Raw genomic sequence first — 20,128 nt, 5'->3', positions numbered from 1 at the left:
CTTTGTATTGGATTGGCAAAAGGTCACATACATAAACAAAAATTTGCTAAGTCATCGCTTATATTAACAGCGATTTGTATTGATTTTGATCTTTTGAGTTCTTCTGTAAAACGGTTGAAAAGCAAAAAAAAAAAAAAAAAAATGAAAGATATTTATAAAATATTACAAATGTTTCCCTGAGAATCTTTAAAATGAAAATGTGTAAACATGGTGTGCTATGCTTTGCTCATATTAAATTATTTATGTTTTACAAACTAATAAAATTAATACATTTGTATTTGATAATATTTAATAATTTAATAAGTTAATATTTGTCATAATAATTATTATATTATCATTTTTGATGTCGTTTACATGTTTCTGTTAAAGTATGCAATAAAAAAATAAATAAAACAAGATCATTTATAAACAAACTATCTGAAATAATTGTTTTATTTTGTGCAAAAAAAATAATTATTTATTTAAGTGTTTTTAAGCTGATCTGACAAGGATATAGTTCTAGTTTGTCAGATGCATTTCTATTTCATACATGTTATCCTGTAAAAAATTCTCTCCACGTTTTAACGAGATATTGATGTTAATTGTTGCTTTGGTTAAAATATCTTCAAGGAAAAATATACTTCACAATTTTGATTTGCACTACAAAAGTTTTTTTTTTTTTATTGACTTGTCAAAAATAAAGCTTAGTCTATATGATTATTATGATCATTTTATTAGTTCAATATTCATAACTGCACACTTTCATATAAAAATAAAAAATTTTATTACAGCATTGTAAAAAATGAAAATATCTATATAATTCTAAATAGTCAAAACAGAAAAGCTCTTAACTTATGCACTGTATGTAACATTTTTGATAACTGATGAGTATTGGGCACACTTGTGAATACTTTATCATTTATTTTTATTATGTACTTATATACACAGTTGAAGTCAGAATTATTAGCACCCTGAATTATTCGCCCCTTTATTTATTTTTTCCCCCAATATCTGTTTTTCAGATTTTCCCCAACATATTTCTACACAATAGTTTTAATAACTCATCTCTAATAACTGAATTATTTTATCTTTGCCATGATGACAGTAAGTTATTTTTCAAGACATTTCTATAGAGCTTAAAGTGACAAAGGCAGGGTAGGGTAATTAGGCAAGTTATTGTATAACAATGATTTGTTCTGTAGACCATCGAAAAAAAAAATAGCTTAAAGGGGCTAATAATTTTGTCCTTAAAATGGGTTTTAAAAAATTAAGAACTGCTTTCATTCAAGCCGGAAAAAAAAAAAAAAAAAAAAATATATATATATATATATATATATATATATACTTTCTCCAGAAGAAAAAAATATTATCAGACACACTGTGAAAATTTCCTTGCTCTGTTAAAGATAATTTGGAAAATATAAAAAATAAAAAATAAAGGGGTGGCTAATAATTTTGACTTCAACTGTATTTCAGAGTCAGTTGGGCTTTATTTGATAGTAGCACAGTTTGGTAAACTTCACTTTTACTTTTATTTACTTTTACATTTTAAATAACTATCAAACAGTATAGCTAATGCTTGCTCATTATAAATTTCTGATAATTTTGCTGACATCATTAAAATATGCTGGATACAAAAAGCTCCATAGTTACAATTCAAGTTTAAACAGTATTAAGACACCTACATTAATCTATTTTGTATAGTAATAAATGTATGTACTGTAATATCAACTTTATATTGTAATGCAGAACCCATTATTACTGTGCACTGTAACATTTTGCAATAAGGTCTCATTAGTTAATCTTTGTTAGACAATGTTTTTAAGTGTATTTACTAACATAAACCAACAATGAACAATATATTTAATTCAGTATTAGAAATTAAAATACAGGCATTCATTGTTAAATCTAGTTAACTCGCAGTGAATTATGTTAACGTGCACAACTTTGATAATAAGTAGTAAATGTTGAATTACTATTAATAAATGCGTCTTTCTTTATTCATGTTAGTGAATACTAACTAATAAATCCTTATACACTGTAAGAAATGATAGCTCTCACACAATTGATTTGCATTGAGACAACATGAAAGAATTAAGTTAACTTATTTGTTTTTACAAGTTTAAGCAGATTGAACATAAAATAAAATTAAAAAAAACAAGAATTTTATTTTTGCTCATTTTGTTTGAACAAAGAGCAAACATTTAAGTGTAGTAAAGTGTGACCTATTACAGCAATAATAACTTCCAATGACCAATATAATCAGAACATGTTTATTCAACAGTAACTCAAAAACAGAAGAGCAGCTCACCCAGGTCAACCATAGTAAAATAATCGGCTTAATTTATAAATATATACATATTTTGTTCATCATTAAGAACACTGCAAAATAATTACATTGGTTTAAGAATGTATCAAGACTGTAACATAGATAACAGCATGTATAATTTCACAACAGTCCACGCTAAAAGAAAGTCTAAGAGTAAATATAGTTTCTTGTTGCAAAATTGTTGCTAAAATGTTGTCAAAACCAACCATCAGCTGAAATATCAACTAACATACAATACATTCTGTTAGTTAGGATATTAAAAGGATAGTTCACCCCAAAAAAAAATGAAATCTCTGTCATCATTTACTCACCATTTCTTTCCTCTGTTGAACATAAAATAAGATATTTTCTGATAGCTGACACCCATTTACTTCTACACTGTAAAAATGTTGGGTCCCAAACAATCAATTTGTGTAAGGACAACATGAAGGAATGAAATTTACTTAGTTTTTACAAATGTAAAAGTATTGAAAATTAAACAAACTAACAAAAAAAGAAAAAAAAAAGAATTGTTCTGTTGCAGCTCAAGTAGTTCTAACGAATAAAGGGTCAAATGCCTTCTTTTTTAGTGTATAATATATTTTTCCTACTCAGAAATTCCAGCAAAAAACATTTTTCAAAATATCTTCTTTTGTGTTTTTGTTCTTTTGAGAGTTAAAAACCGCATGAGGGAGAGTACTGTAAATGATGAGCTAATGTTCATTTTTGGGTGAACTATCTCTTTAAGATAAAATAAAAGTGTAACTAAAGTTTTGTAAATACATACAGACCAACAGTAACAGGACAAAATGTAAATTTGGATTGAGTGGAATTTGGACTATTGATTATATTGTAACAACGTTATATCACTGCATGAACTGTCAGTTAAACATTGGCCTTAAAACACTACTGTAGTACTTTTTGCATAAAAACACCACTAACTATCTCCTTCATTAAGAAAACCTGAGGAAAGATCAGTCCTTTTTCCTCACTAAAAGCCCCTGTCATGTAAAGTGCCTCACCGATCAACAGCCAGGTAACTTTTACCTCCACATATTTTCAGTAACCAAATGAATGTTCATTGTGGGGGGGTGAATCAGAAATCTTAAATACAAACTTCAGTTAGAGGTTTGAAGGAAGTTTGATGAATTATTGAGAGTCTTTAGCAGGGAGTGTGTGTGTTAATGAAATGCACCCTGTACCGCTGTGGACGCAGCAGTGGCGGCTGCAGACTGGAAGCTTCGGTTAGTGACGACCCCCTGAGAAAACTCCTCCTGAGCCTTCTGGAAGCTTGCACCTGTATGTCTGTACATGGAGTGAACCTGAAAAACAAAGCAGACATCAGTGCACAAATCCCACATTAGCCGTGTCCTAATTCAGACACTGCATCCTTCCAAAACTGCATTCCAAGACAGAATGCGTCACAGCGGGCGATAAAGACTGTCCCGTTTCGGAAAAACTCCTTCAAACACAGCCTTGAAATGTGTCTGTCCTTTGTTTTTCGGGTCATAGAAGATATAATAATGTGTTGCTCACAGTCCAGAATTTGTTTGAAAGAAAATGTCGGATTACACTTTTAAAAGCAAATTAGTGGACTTCAGCTCTGAAATAGTCATGTACAAAATGTTAAAACAAACACGCACCTAATAGTAATTCCCATGTTGGCATCTTACTAAAACGCAATTTTATGCAGTTTAAAATTGCATTATGTACATACTGTAAATGGATCAGGGAGAATAAACTGTAGGCATAACCATGGTTTGATTTTAGCTGAAGTTCACCTAAAAACTCAAATTTACTCACCATTTAGTCCCACTCCCCGCGAAAATTGCTAAACTCTGCAGAGTTTTCCTTTGTGTTCACCGGAAGTAAAAAACTATGTGGAGGACGAGTAAATGATGGCATTTTTTCTTTAATTGGAGTGAACTATAAAAGTCAGTTTTAAAAAAAATGCCAAAACTAATGTACAGCAGTAATCACAAGCATGATCAGCTCATTTTCAGCGTGTTGTTTCTTCAAGTGTTTTTCCATAGAAAGTTTTTTTTTTGTATTATTTAAACGTTTAATATACACTTTAATAAATAGGCCATTTCTCCAGATGGGTGCAATTTATGTCCCCAGGATATCATGTGTAAAAATATGAATGAAAATTACCTCTAAATTGTCCTGCACATAAATCAGACTGAAAAGTTTTGTAATCACTTAAATACCACAATGTAAAATATTAGGAAAATAGAATTTTGTGAATGTCCCCAATCTCAAATGCAACATTTCAACATTTATTTTACATGCATGTGTACCTCTGCATTCCATCTGAGCTTTAAATATTTTTTTCCAAATATATTTGAAAATGTTAAATAATATGCATGCTTTCAGTGGTGTCCTCAGGTTTTCACTCATTCCTGTTACCAAATCACATTCCCCATGTGAAAAAACAAAGACAAATCCTACAAATCTCACTCACTTGCAACATTTGTGTGTTCTGAAATCAATGAATATACCAAAAGTACGTGGTCTGGTGGTCTATTACATTCCACCTAAAGAGTGCTGTATTTGCTTTGAAACTCTTCCAAATCAAACTTCACTTTATCATTTTTTTTTTCCAAATAACACATTTTTGGAATGATTTAAATTCACATATTTAATGTTGAAATGTTGCATTCAAAACTGGAGCCATGTAATTTAATGCTATTTAAATAAAATGCCATTGGTGAGTCTCAGAATGTATAAACATTCAGATATGTACATACTGCATGCCTGAATCATTAATGTCAATACCAGGATGATGTGCAACTGTTTTCATTTTTTAACTCCAGAATTAACTATAAATGTGAGATCTATCTGTTCCCACCAAGAAAAAAAACAACATCTAAGAAGCTCATACAGAACGATCACGAATGCTCAAGAAGAAAGCTTAATGCATTAGGACCTGGGGGACAGTAAACTTTTAAACAAGATTTACATTTTTTTTAATCAGTTATGGTAAATGAAATGAAAATGTTTTTTCACTACCAGTTATTCTTGATGCAAACACTTTTTTTTTTTAATCAACTTTACCAACCTTTGGCAGGTCTGTTAGGGAAATACCAACAACATAATGAGCCCTTGCAAATTGTTTAGATACATTGTAAAAGATTTTGATTAAAAATTAAACTGATTTAATTAAATTTTTTTTTACAGTGCTTCATTTTTAAAATAATGTCATTGTATGAGTATGACCACATATCAGTATGTCAGTTACAGTATATCATAAATGAATATCAGTTTCTGTTTAAGATAATGTCATCGTAAATGGTTTAATGGTTTGTTTACAAAAGCACAATAGAACATGGAATATTATCAATAATGTTTACAAAAGAAAATATGCATGTAGTTTACATGAAAAGTAACTGCTTCAATTAATAATGCAGGGGAAAGTTCCAAAAAGACAGGGAAAAAATGAAGTGAGCAAGCTAAATGCTCATTACTAAAACAACAGCAACACACAATAAAAAAAAAAAAAAAATTTGTTTTCTCTAAAGATGTTACTCCACCAGAATGTCATTATGGAAGTATTACTATATAACAAACACAGTTTAAATTATTTGTATGGGGCAGGAAAATCATTTTTTTTGGGAAACACTTGTTACTAGATTATTGTTTATTTCCCATTCCCATTAATTTCACCATTCTAGACGCAAATTTCATTTTTGTTTGGGAAACATACTCCACTTATCACATGGCTGTTTCCCACACAAGTACTTTTTTAAAATGGAAAATATAGATTTGAGACTAAAATCGCCCTGGTTGTTTTTATGAAATAATACACTATGCCATTACATGACAAATCAGAATCCATACAGTGGTGTAAAAAAATGCAACTACATTAAAATTTAGCAAAATAATAAACAAATGCAGACATGGCCACAACTGTAACCAACTTACCATTTTCAGTAAGATAACAGAGAACACGGCATTGACAGTGAAGAATCCAGCCACCACCATCATGAAGACAGACAAGGCTATGTTAGTTTTGATCACCGAGATGGCCGTGATCCAACCACTGCAACACAATCAGTACATAACAATAATCAGCATACACTTTCACTAAAACAAATACAACACAATACACTTAAAAAAGGAGGAATGAAACTTTAGTACGTACACAATTTTACCTCTGATTATTAAGACTATAGAGACAATATTATTTAGACTATATTATATAGACCAATGAGAGTTAGAGATTTGTAGAATATTAGGAAAGATGGCTGCCTTAAAAAGTAAAGTGCCAACTACAAACAGTGTAAAAAGTACAAAACGTAAAAAGTCTTTGATGGAAATACCAACAATCCAATGAGGCCTTGCGAATGACAATCAAATGAAAAAGACAAATCCTAAAACTGAATTAGTTGTTTATTATATGAATAAACACCATATTTTAAAGATATTGCAATAATGAAACTGATTTAATGACATCCTTCACAGAGCTTCAGGAGAAGTTTTCTTTCCTGGCAAGCTCTTTTGGCATTATTTGCTAATCTGACTGGTGGACTTTTTTGTTGTTGTACAGAATTATTGATAATGGAAGTTCTATAATCACAGTTTCTGCTACAAGATATTATAAAGGTTTGAACGAGAGTTTGTTTATAGTAACAACAAATGTGTAGCTGTCAAGCTGCATCTAAGTAGACACATAAAAATAAAACATGAAAACAAGAGTGGAAACAGTTTGAAACTGCAAACTAAAACCTAGGCAGATTGCTGAAAAGATCACCAGAAAAGCATATGACCATGAGGATGTCCATGTCATTACAGATAACAGATCCCACACTCACAGAAAGCCCAGGAAAATCAACACCTGCAGATTATGAAGGAGAACAGTCAAAGGAACATGCAGAGAAGAAGAGCACACAAAGATTCAAAACACACTATAATAAAGGTCTCCACTGAAAGAGCGACTCGCCTGTTTCCCCAGCCGGGGATCCCCACACTCTGAATGATGTACACGATCACTTGGAATGAGAAGATGAAGAAGAAAAAGAAGAAACTGAAGGAGCTGTCAGATCTGCAACACAAACAAAATAGAAACACTTACAGATGAGGTGAGGGTACTCAAATGTTTTATTTAAGAGTGAATCTGTCAAAACTATACAGAAAAGATTAAAATTGGGAAAACAACCCACAATTTTCTAAAATGTAGAGTTATTGCTTAGTTCTATCTAGAGTTATAATCAAAATGATCCACTCTGTGAATATTTTAGTCACTGTACACATGCTCAAGTGAAAAAAAAAAAAAAAAAAAATGGAGCAAACTTCTCTAAAACAATGCTGTGTGGTCATGGCAACACTGGTAAAATTACTCAATCACAGTCCATATAATTTTACTGTTAATATAATGTGGGTATTTTATTGTCTTGTGCTCTTTTTAAATCAGTATAATTTAAGTTAGTGAGTTAAAGTCAAAGTTTTCTTTCCAAAAGTTCCATTATTTAATAAAACGATAGCTAATTATTACCAAAGTCTCTTTAAGGCAATTCATTTCACTCTGTGGCCATCTTTGAAATGCCTCTTGGGCAGTATGCTCGGGCATTCTGCCTGAATGGGGGAAAAAAAAAAATCTAATTCTCCAAAACTGTTTGCCAAGCTTACGTCCCATTACATATTTAGAATCACCAAAAAAAGTAACAATATAAATGTCATAAGTTTCATTTCTAAACGTTCGAATCAAACAAAAATTGGCATTTTTTCAGGGTGCCCGAGCTAATGCGCATACGGACTCGAAAGGAAAGAGATCACGACATCAACCTAATCCACGGGTCTGTTACGCAATGTCATCCTCTGAATAATGCTAAGACAGATCGCCTGGTTCTTCTGAAGTAATACACAACTTGTTCTTGATGGCGAATCTCATCCAGAAATAACAGTGACTCTTTGTCTACTAGTTTTTGGGGCATAGTTTGAGTAGTTGCTGTCATGTGATGTGCATTTGACAGTATAGACTGTACCTCGTGTTCGTTTCATAAAGATTACAGAACTAAAAAAAACTTTCAAGTACAGTTTCAAGCTTTAGCTAGATATATTTCTTGTCTGTGAAGCATGTATTCACTGAGATTCCAGTGTGCTTGTTGACCACAAAATCTGTCGTAAAAACACACGTGTGGTCCGAGCTTCTCCCCCAGAGAAACATCAGTCTATATCGATCGATCGATGATTGGCTACTGTAATAGTAGGTGGGGCTTCATTCGCCATACTGACCGCTAAACTATTCCCCATTTCAACTATGCGAGTGACATGACTTGTGTATTCTACAGCATTTGTTATAACAAATAATTTGTTTACAGTTTTTGTCTAAGTGCATCCAAAATGTTCCGTTTTGATTTCAGCTCAGAATTTTCATTTGGCTGCATACCTTTACAGAATGTTTTTGTTGAGTTTTTTCACTAAAGTGAGCCAGAAATATTTGCTTTAAATACACCAAACTACAAAACATTACCTAAATTCTGAATTATCTAACATTTTATTGACCTTTAGAATTTGTATACATCTTATAAAACAAGAATTTTGAGCTATGCTTTATCCTGTGATCTGATTACAGAACTAGTCAGGAAATATATGCAAATTGGGGCTTATTTATTTAGATCCTGCCTCATTGCTAGGCCAACATGGAATCTGTGCTTGCAGAAATCCACAGATTTGTTTTAGCTAATCAAGTCTATTTATTTACTTTCGTACTGTAAATGTGTGTAAAATATATTTATTTATTCCATTTTAATATTAATTCCAGCAATTTTATAAACTAATATGTAAATGTTTAGATGATTTATTTACAATAGAGTTTGTAAAGCATTGTTTTCTGTCATTTAATTGACATATGAACTTAGATAATTTCTTTGTTTTTTTGCTTGCTTTGCATTGTAAGCCTTAAATATTTTTTTTTTTTTTAAGTTTTTAATTACTATACTGCCAAAATCCATATAAATCCACAGATTTTTCACAAAATTCTGCGCAGAAATAGCAAAAATGTCACCAGATTCTGTCTGGCCCTGCTCATTGCACATTAAAACAGCATTTCAGAAAACGTAATATAACCAGTTCTTAATGTGCTGCAAGTAAACAGATGGGGACGTTTGGTAATGTCTGTTAATTAAAATGTTTGTACTATTCACACAACATCTTGACTCAATGAGATCATTCACCACAAATTTACATTCTTATTTCTGTCATGTAAAAATATGTCATTTAAATTGTGCGACAAATACTGCCAAGTTGTAATTGGGGAAAAGTCAGGAAAATAATATCACAATATGAAATATAAAGCCTGAACTCACTTAAAGGCCTTGTATACGGGTCGGTACCAGCAGACGAAAGCAACAGGAGTGAACAAAATAAACCACAGGATTGAGAGTCCAAAGTCAACTCCATTCTGAGTAGATACAGTGAAATACACCAGGCAGGCCAGCAGATTCAGGAACAGTGTCACACTGTGATCTGAAGAAAAAGTATTCAGAGAGAGATCGAGCATTTCAGAAAATGTATGCTAAAGAAAACATTAAAAAGAGACATTAAATAAAGAGTGCAAGACTTGTATGATCAAAGTTAGCAGCATAAAACACTATAAAATGCAGAATCTCAAAAAGCAATTTGCCTGACTTATTAAAATATTTTGGAAACTTTGATAGACTATATCCCAGTGATGGGTTGCAGTTTTTTTTTTTATATTGAAATTAATACTTAATCATTTAAATTAATAGTAAACAAGGATGCATTAAAATGATACAGTTGATCGTGAAGAAATTTTATTTGACCCATAAAAATATTCTAGATATGTTCATACAACATTATACAAAAATAAGAATTGATTACAACCATTAAAAATAATTTAGCACAATATTGTTCATAATAAAGCATTTACAAATTATATTACTGAGGACAGCATTGGCAAATTACAATAATTACAGAATGATCACAAGACTGTGGTTGAACTAAGTATTGCACTCCTAGTTCAAAACATGCAAGCGCAGGTTGCCAGATTGACGACACCAACAGGAGTGTGCCTGACTATCAAGCCTAAAGGCTGATTTAAACGGTGTTTTAAACAAAAGCAACAGTACGGGATAGGAAGATTTTGTGGTAAATAACACCTGAAATTTATATTTTAAAACAGCTTCGAGCTCTATTTTGACGGTCCACGCGCAAAGTGCAAAGCGCAGGGTGCAAACGCATTCAGGGCATGTCAGAATCCACTTTTTCTAATATAAGGACGGAAAAATCTGCTTTGTTCCATGGCGCATGGTCTAAAAGGGTTGAGCTTATTTTCTTAATGAGTTATAGGTGTGTTTAGAGAATTTAAGAGCCAGTTGCGTTGCGCCATGGTGCATTTGTTATTTACATGACGTAAACTAAGTGTAAGTGGAAAAACTGAGCAATTTACTAGCAAGAAAACAGTTAAACAGAGCATCTACAGAGCAAAAATGAGCTCTCGAGGATAGGGAAACCTTGTACGCACGGATATCAATTAGCCTATAAATAATTAATTTTGTTTGTTAAGCGCAAATATTTGTTTCAAAACTATTTCTAAATTTAGTTCTAATTTCCAGCATTTAATTTTATATCCTAATATAAATGCTACGCCCCATTTGGTCTAAAACCTGACAAGTGGGCAAATCTAAGCTTGTTTTTTAATAAAACGCAATAAAAAGCATATAATAAATAATATTTCAAATAATAACAACAATTTACAAAAGCAAATTGTTGTAAATGAACTGAACTGCAGTAGTAGCATGAAGGCAGTAGTTTTTATATTTATGTAGGCTAGAAAATAATATGTTTTGTAATATTTTAATCCTTTATATTTATATCCTACATATACTCTTATATCATATGTGTATATATATATATTTGAATTCTTTTTCATATGTAAAGATATTTGCGTATTGCTCTACATCTTGTGTGTATTATGCAGTGTGTAAGCGAGGCGCACAACTAACGTGCTCTGCGCTGGACAATTGACCAGGTTTGTTCCGGTCTATTGAAAAATCTATTATAGTTTTTTTCAAAATAGCAAAACGTCAAAACGACTCTTGCGCCAAGCTGAAACTAGCAAACAACAACTGCATCGCGCCTTGGGCCACATTGCGCCGGGTGTATGATAGGGCTATTTCTCACTGCTGAACAACAGAAAACTGACAATGATCATCTCAGATTCTTAATTTAGTGTTAAACACTAATAGTTTGAGTTTGAATGCCATTTTACATGACATTTTTTTGGCATACTACTGAAAGCAGCAGCAGATAGTTCATCTCAGACCTTGAAAATAAATTAATTATTTGAAAATGAACATTAGAACTGTGACTCAGAGCAAACCAACACATATCAGTGATTCGGCATCTAAATTTAATAAGGTTAAAGAGGTTTAATAAGTATTAATTCAATTATAAACCTTTCCATTTCATTGAAGTGCAGTGAGTGCACTATTTTGTGCTTCTGAATGGCTGTAAATTTCTAAGTTTATGTCGTGTTTCCTCTGGTGCAAACAGCCCAATTGCTTATCACTGCTTATCTCATCAGGTATTGTGTTGTTAGGACAAGCGGTTACAGTGTAACCTGCTCATCTAATGTTTACGCTTGTAATATTTATATTATATTATTTGACTTAAGCATTGTTTTTCAGATAAACAAGAAAGTTCACTTAGCATATTTCTTAAATATCTGCAAACATTTTATGGTATTTTATGCTTTAAGGTTAAAAACTTATATAGAGCACCTTTAATTTAGCTTACATGCACAGAAGACCTGAATTCCTGTTCAAAGAACTTACACATCCAGAGGTAGTACATCATCTTGCAAACCCTCTGATATTCCACAGGAATTTCTTCATTAAAATCCTGATAAAAGCAAGGTTTGATTGGCAAGAACTTGGGCAACGGCGGCCAGTTGTTTTCTTTACCTACAAGCATAGAGTCTCGGTCAGGTCAGGAGTGCAAATGACCTCAGATATAATACAGAATGTGGTCAGCATTGTAAAGGCTCACCTCGTGCAGCATCACGATCTCGAAGCTCCTGCTCTTTTCGCTCCAACTCTGCTGCTTTTCTCTCCAGCTCCGCTTGCTGACGGAGGAGCTCAGCCTGTCCTGAGGCTACACTTGCCTGAAGGAGGAAACACACAGCGTTATATACAAGCATGAAAATAGGAATGCCACCTTTAGGAGCATTAATGATTTAGTAATAAATATAATACATATATATATATATATATATATATATATATATATATATATATATATATATATATATATATATATATATATATATAATGATATAAGTGATAAATTTAAATCACCATATGCCTGTGTGCTTTGATGATTCAACATAACACTGCACTAACCTGTGGACTGGGCTCCACTGTTGTCTGAAGGACCGCTGGCTGAGAAGTGGCGGACAAAGGGACTGTCCTGTGTCCATCCTAAAATGAGAGAGGAAAAATGTTTTTCAAATTTTTGTGATAGCAACTATTAGATGTTTCATTGGGGAAAAAATTGAATATTCCTCAAGAAATATAAGGGCTTGTCTCCTTAAGTCAACTAATTGATAGACGACCAGCAGTGCATCAAGTTTTGTTGTTACAAACATAGTTTATTGATTTGGATTTCCTAAATCCATTGTTGTAACAAACATTTGCAAACTTGTGCGATTTGTACTACACCTCTGGAGCTGTAGTTAAAAGCATAGTTCCTGCTTGTGTAGTAATCTCAGTTATCCCCTTTTGCCCTATTACTTTCCAACACTTAAACTTGAAATGATTTAAAACAATAAAACAAAGTAATCTCTCTAATGTGTAATTAGCTGTTAAAGGATTTTAACAGTTCAGTTTTAGCGATCTTCATATTGACAATTGCGCTCCATTCATTGTGCACTTTGAAAACTTTTAAGCAACCAAAACACAGCTATAGCTCATGACGAAAGCTATAAGTGAACTATTATTTAAAAGCAGAATCTTTGTTACATATCTAAAGATTGTGAAAACAAAAAAATATAGGATATAGAGTCATTCGCACTCTATAACATCAGAAAGATCCAACCTTTCGTATCTGAACATGCAGCTCAACTTCTTGTTCAAGCTTTTGTTCTCTCCAAACTGGATTACTGCAACTCTCTTCTAGCCGGGCTTCCAGCTAACTCTATCAAGCCTCTTCAGCTGCTCCAGAACGCAGCAGCAGGAGTGGTCTTTAATGAACCTAATAGAGCACATGTCACTCCGCTGCTCATCCGTTTGCACTGGCTGCCAGTTGCTGCTCGCATCAAATTCAAAGCTCTGATGTTTGCCTACAAAGCGACTTCTGGCTTTGCTCCTTCTTATCTGCTCTCACTTCTGCAGATCTATGTGCCCTCCAGAAACGTATGTTCTGTGAATGAACGTCGCCTCGTGGTTCCATCCCAAAGAGGGAAGAAATCACTTTCCCGAATGCTTGCGTTCAATCTGCCCAGTTGGTGGAATGAACTCCCTAACTGCATCAGAACGGCAGAGTCAATCGCTGTTTTCAAGAAACGACTCTACTTCACTTCCTAATCTGCAATTGCCTCTCTGGATATACCACTAACTGTACTCAAAAAAAAAAAAAAAAAAATTACTAATACTTTCCTTCTTAGACTTTACAGACCTGAAACTTGCCTATAGCACTTATTCATTGTTGCTCTTATAGTTGTGTAAATTGCTTCCTTGTCCTCATTTGTAAGTCGCTTGGGATAAAAGTGTCTGCTAAATGACTAAATGTAAAATGTAAATGTAAATATTTTGATGTTTTAATTTATTGTAGGCCATTTATTAAGAATTGTATCTGTATATAGACCTTTTTCATGGCTGCTGCATGGTGGGCGCCATAGCGACCAGCGTCTTCCGGTAGAATGCTAAAAACTTCTGTTTACAGCGTTTACAACTGGTAATTTGGGCTCCGAAAATGGGTTTCAATAGCGTTTTTAATATATTACAGAGTGTTTTTGTGACACACAACAAAATGTGTCTGTTAAAGCCGTTAAAATCTGTCAGATGTGGTTCAAGCCCGTCAGTAATACGAGAAAAACATTCTCCTAGTTCACGTGTCTGCTGTCAGAAATAGTGTGTGTGTGTGTGTGTGTTCCCGGCCTGTCAGAAGTTCTCAGCTCTGCACAAGACTTTTGGCCAGCGGAGAAATAAAAATGGTCGTGCCAGTCTGGTTCTCTCAAGGTTTTTTTTCTTCACTCCTATCTGGTGAAGTTTTTTTTCCCTCTCCGCTGTCGCCACTGGCTCGCATGGTTCAGGATTGGTAGAGCTACGCATCGATGAATTTGCTCTTCAGTGTTTGAACTCTCAGTAATGATCTTAAATTACAAAAATGACCAATAAAAGTCCTCTGCTGGCTGATTTGCTGTTCATTCTAATTGCAAGCCTTTTATGTTTAATTTCATGTGTTGTTTTTACCACGGTTTGTGTTTTTCTGTCATTTCGAAATGACACTAGCCTATATTTTCACGTTGTAACAGATATTAAATCAGTGTGTCAGTGGGACAGTACAGGCTACGTATGTGCCTGTCAAACATTTTGGTGAACTACATTTGTTTGGGCTGGTTATATATTTGAAAGAAAGAGAAACTGTTGACTTCAGTGATGATGAGGCTTCATTTAAACGGCAGAAGATGCCGTCTGACAACGAGGGAAAAACGACTTACAGCAGCTGTTTTCCATCCTATTAGATTGCATTTTTTAAATGATCAGACCAGGAGATGGTGCTGATGGACAACAGAGTTAGTTCAAAGATGATAAAAGCTGGTAAAATAAATTAAAACTATCGTTTCAAAGCTGTCCAAATGTGACTGTTTACATGCATCAGCTGCTGACCGGAAGTTCTTAGCATTCTCCTTGCGCATACACGCAAAGCATCATGGGTAATTTTGCGTTCCAAGAAAAAGGTCTATAACATGGGCCTAAATCATTTATATATGAGATTAGAATACGTGTTAGCTTTTTGTAAGTGGTTTTAATAGAATAGAATATGGAATATTGTCAATAACATGTGTAAAGGAAATACATATGGTTTACATATAGTCAATAAAAATGCAATTAATTTGAAAATCAAGTGCATGTTTTTACCAAAACTAAGAATGGATTTTTTTTTTAAATGTGCATAAAACAATATAATTTGCAAAAAAAAAAAAAAATATGTCATTATGGGCATTTTACATTGTAACTAACATGGTTCAAATGATGGACCTGTGACAGAGGAACTACGAATTTGGGAAACACTCGGTACTACATCGTTCTTTTTCCAAATAATCCTACTTGCTTGGTAATTCAGCTGCTAACTAAACTTGAAATCAGAATTATTAGCCATCCTTTGATTTTTTTTTTTTTTTTCCAATATTTCCCAAATTATGTTTAGCAGATCAAGGAAATTTTCACAGCATGTCTGATAATATTTTCTCTTCTGGAAAAAGTCTTATTGTTTTATTTCAGCTAAAAATAAAAGCAGTTTTTAATAATTAAAAAAAAAAAACATTTTAAAAGGTCAAAATTATTAGCCCCTTTAAGTTATACTTTTTTCAATAATCTACTAAACAAACCATTGTTATACAATAACTTGAATAATTACCCTAACCTGCCAAGTTAATCTAATTAACCTAGTTAAGTCTTTAAATGTCACTTTAGGCTGAAATGAAGAGTCTTAAAATATATTTAGTCAAATAATTTCTGTCATCATGGCAAACATAAAATAAATCAGTTTTTAGAGATAAGGTATTAAAACTTTTATGTGTAGAAATGTGTTGGAAAAAAATTCTCTTCTTTAAACAGAAATTAGGGAAAAAATAAACAGGGGAGCTCAAAATTGACGGGGGCTAATAATCCTGACTTCAACTGTACATTGCATTTTAACACTAGAAGTTGGGTTCATTGTGAATAAGACACAGAAACAGAGCTCACTTCTTCCCAACAATGTACAGTATAGGCAAGCATGAAAACAATGAGATTGAAGGGAAACCACAATAGAGATGGTCAGTTATAATTATCCATAGTTTTGTATTTTCAGTGGGATGTTAGCCTATCTTTTATTAAGTGAATAGTATTTTTGTTTGGCAACTTCTTAAAACCAAAATGTATTTTTCATTTGATATTTTACATCAGAAAATGTAAATCTTATTTCATAGCGTTCCTAAAATGTTTACGCTACCTTTTGTGTTTAACTGAAAAGTTTTAATTGCTTTAGATTAATTGAACAATTGAAAACTTTTTTTTTACCCTGAAACATGGAGCAAAGAAAAACTTACTGGTAGAATATAGAATTATTAAAATGGTAGAACTGGATTTTTTTATCTGCTGTAATCAATCCTAACTGTATGGTATGTTTTATGTAATGCTATGTCCGTTTGATTAGCTACAGTATGTTCATGGCTAAAAAAAATAAAAATAAAAAACTACTCAGAATTATTGTTATATTATAATAAACAATAAAATCTATTCAAACAAGCAAACACAAGTTATCAACATCAGACTTTTTTTAACATCATTATTTGACAAAAATGAAAAACTAAAATCTGACAGAACTTTACTGATTTTTAGCTTTAGATTATTTTCTGCCAAAAAATAAATATAGCAAAAACATTCATTAAATGTGGACCGATAAATTCAATTCTATTTAACCAACATGGGACTTAAGTATACACACTACAATAGTTAATTTTATTTTCTGTGATTTTTTTTCCCCTCATGTCAATAGGATCATATTGTTTTCCAATCATGACGAAGCACAAAAGGATGCTATACATTACTCTGTTACCTCATTTTTAATGATTGATAAAAAGGCTATAAAGATAAGTGTAAAGGGAACTGAGAAAAGGATGAAGATTGCAAACAGTTTGTCATGCTTACCAGAGCACCGGCTGTAAATGGATTGTATTCTCCTATGCCATCAGCTGAAGTGTTGGTCACCTGAGTAACTGATGGATCCTGTCAAACACAAGAAATAGAACTTTTTATTTATTTATTTATTTATTTATTTATTTATTTATTTATTTATGTAACACTTTACTAGCATGAAGCATTGTTTTTTTTTTTTTTTTTTTTTGTTAAAGTACATTACACAAGTAGACCTAGCTCTAACAATAATAAATTCAATTCATCTTCATTTCTAAATTGCTTTTACAATGTAGATTGTGTCAAAGCAACTTAACATAGAAGTTCTAGTAAATTGAAACTGTCAGTCCAGTTTTCATAGTTGAAGTTGAGTTTAGTTCAGTTTGGTTTAATTTTTACAGCTGAAAGTCCAAACACTGAAGAGCAAATCCATCGATGCACAGCTCAAGTCCCAGACCAAGCAAGCCAATCAATGTATTGACTTATCATTCATCATGTTTAGATAAAAATTAATGGCAGTAATATATTTAAGCTAATTACGCAGCCCCTGTCATCTCATCTAATGCTCTGATGAAGGGGTCAGCAAGCTTGAGTCGAGCTACACCTTTCGAAACAATGCTTACTGACAGATAAAAAAAAAAAAAAAAAAAAAAAAAAAGAGCAATTCCGTTGCATTTGCAGTGAAAATTCCAAACATAAATTCACAGAGAAAGTCTGTTAACATTATATTGAAAAATCTGTTTATATTTTACAAAACTATTAGCCACATCAGATCAAAAATATATCAGTCTGTAAACATTTTTCAGATTTAAAATTAACAAGCATTATGGACGTGATTAAAAAAAAAAAAGTTAGTGGGTTTACAGTATACAACATAATCTGTAGAAATTCTGGGAATTAAACAGCACAACCCAAAAGAAATGATGCTAATAAAAAAAATGACAGAATCTAAATAACCTTATTTGTCCCTTAAAGATGTTTATGCCTATTTTCGTTTTCGTCTTAAAATGACTTCTCGCAATAATTTCTGACACTATATCGCACAATATAAATTACTTTTGAAAGCCATATATTGAGAATCAGCTCAGAAATTATATTAATATCCACTCACTTCCGGCCACTATATTAGGCACACCTTACCCAATTTTAAATACCGAATTGGACCACCTTTTGCTTTCAGAATTGCCTTAAATTCTTTTTGGCAGAGATTCAACAAGGTACTGGAAATTTTTTCTTAGAGATTTGGTCCTTATTGACATGATGACATCACATCTCCTGTTCCACCACATACCAAAAGTGCTCTGTTGGAGTGAGGTCAGGTGACTGTGGAGGCCATTTGAGTACAGTTAACCCATTATCGTGTTCAGAAAAAAAAGTCTGAGATGATACATGCTTTATGACATTGTGCATTATCCTGCTGGAAGGAGCCATCAGAAGAAGGGTACACTGTGGTCATAAAGGGATGGACATGATCAGCAACAATACTCAGGTAGGCTGTGGCGTTGACATAATGCTCAGTTGGTACTAATAGGGTCCAAAGCGTGCCAAGAAAATATCTCCCACACCACTACCAGCCTAAACTGTTGATACAAGGTAGGATGGATCCATGCTTTCATGTTGTTGACACAAAATTCTGACCCTATCATCCGAATGTCGCAGAAGAAATTGAGACTCATCAGACCAGGTGACATTTTTTTAATCTTCTATTGTCCAGTTTTGGTGAGCCTGTGGGAATTGCAGCCGCAGTTTACTGTTTTTAGCTGACAGGAGTGGCACTTGGTGTGGTCTTCTGCTGCTGTAGTCCATCTCCCTCAAGGATGGGCATGTTGTGCGTTCAGAGATGCACAGCCTGTCGAACCAAGTCACTTAAAACTTCCTTTTTCCCCATTCTGATGCTCGTTTGAACTGCAGCAGATCGTCTTGACCATTTCTACATACCTAAATGCAGTGAGTTGCTCCCATGTGATTGGCCGATTAGAAATTTGCGTCAATGAACAGTTGAACAGGTGTACCTAATAAAGTGGCCTGTCGTCTCTTAAAGTACCAGCATTACGTATTCTGCATGGTTATGATTCTGTTTGTTTGTGCTTATCTCTAGTTATAACTATAGAGAGTATACATATAGATAGAGAGTTCGTGAGAATTTATTTACAAAAGAAGACTAGCATTACAACACGAGATGCACCTGTTGTATTTGATCATGGTAACTTAGTCATTCACTTGTGCCTGTGAAATGAAAACTCGCTTGTGGTTTTTATGCTGGCTTTATATTCTCTAAGTAATGATTGCATGGTCAGGATAGTCAATATTTAATTAAAAAGCAGTAGTTATATTTTTACATACCTTGAAGAAACCCAATTTATTCAACCAAAAAAAACTCTTCCTGTTTCGTCATCAGAAGATCATTGGCTTGGCATCTGAATACTGACATTTGATTGGCTTAGCGTCTGTCAATCTCACCTTATTACTCTAGTGACTCCAAACTAAACAAACCAACCAAACTGGTTTAAAGCGCAAAAAAGAGACTTTAAACATTTTACAAATAACCAAAGAAACAACAAATAAGAAGGTATTTACCTGAAAAGGATTGACATCAACCGGTTCAGCAAAGGGGTTGTTATCGAATCCAGACATTTTGTTTCGCGGTCCGCACAGGTGTTATGGTGCTCTGTGTACCTGACAGCGCGACTCTCTGGGCGCACACACCTCGCCGGCCGCGCATGCGCAATTTAAACTGTCGTCGCGTCACTCCAGGTTTAGCTCAACTTTAGATCTCATGTTCCAGCTCTGCTTACACTGCTTGAAATGAATACTGCTTTAGTTTTATGTGGAGCTATCCTGCTTCACGTACTGAGAAGTAACATTTTAATAGTATAGTACGATTTTTCAAGCGCCTTTCTTGTGGTATCTTTAGCTTTTCAGCAATTATTGGGTTTTTATAACACTGGAATAAGTTTCGTATGGGCGAAATTAGACGAAA

General features: G+C 33.2%; 1 protein-coding gene across 5 annotated transcripts; it reads right to left on the bottom strand.

Moving 5' to 3' along the window:
• Positions 1-2,238: 2,238 nt before the first annotated feature.
• Positions 2,239-19,852, bottom strand: scamp2l (secretory carrier membrane protein 2, like). Of its 5 annotated transcripts, NM_201194.2 has the most exon segments (10): positions 2,239-3,466; positions 3,469-3,609; positions 6,212-6,329; positions 7,230-7,331; positions 9,595-9,754; positions 12,085-12,213; positions 12,299-12,413; positions 12,652-12,729; positions 17,164-17,241; positions 19,726-19,852. In NM_201194.2, coding segments are annotated over 9 exon segments (978 nt in total). In that variant the 5' UTR covers positions 19,783-19,852; the 3' UTR covers positions 2,239-3,466.
• Between the last annotated feature and the right edge of the window lie 276 nt (positions 19,853-20,128).

This window comes from Danio rerio, chromosome 7 (genome assembly GCF_052040795.2).
Source record: "Danio rerio strain M-AB ecotype USA chromosome 7, GRCz13ab, whole genome shotgun sequence".
Classification (NCBI taxonomy): Eukaryota; Metazoa; Chordata; class Actinopteri; order Cypriniformes; family Danionidae; genus Danio; species Danio rerio.
The sequence above is the reverse complement of the archived record's forward strand: the minus strand, read 5'-3'. Positions and strand labels throughout refer to the sequence as shown.

Bases quoted from the DNA above. Each gene is read 5' to 3' on its own strand.
- scamp2l (XM_087258862.1), bottom strand. From the start codon at position 19,782: ATGTCTGGATTCGATAACAACCCCTTTGCTGAACCGGTTGATGTCAAT. The intron at 17,242-19,725 runs GTAAATACCTTC...TGTGTTTGACAG, and splicing joins TTGATGTCAATCCTTTTCAG to GATCCATCAGTTACTCAGGT. The intron at 7,332-9,594 runs GTGAGTTCAGGC...TTTGTGTTGCAG, and splicing joins CCCGTATACAAGGCCTTTAA to ATCTGACAGCTCCTTCAGTT.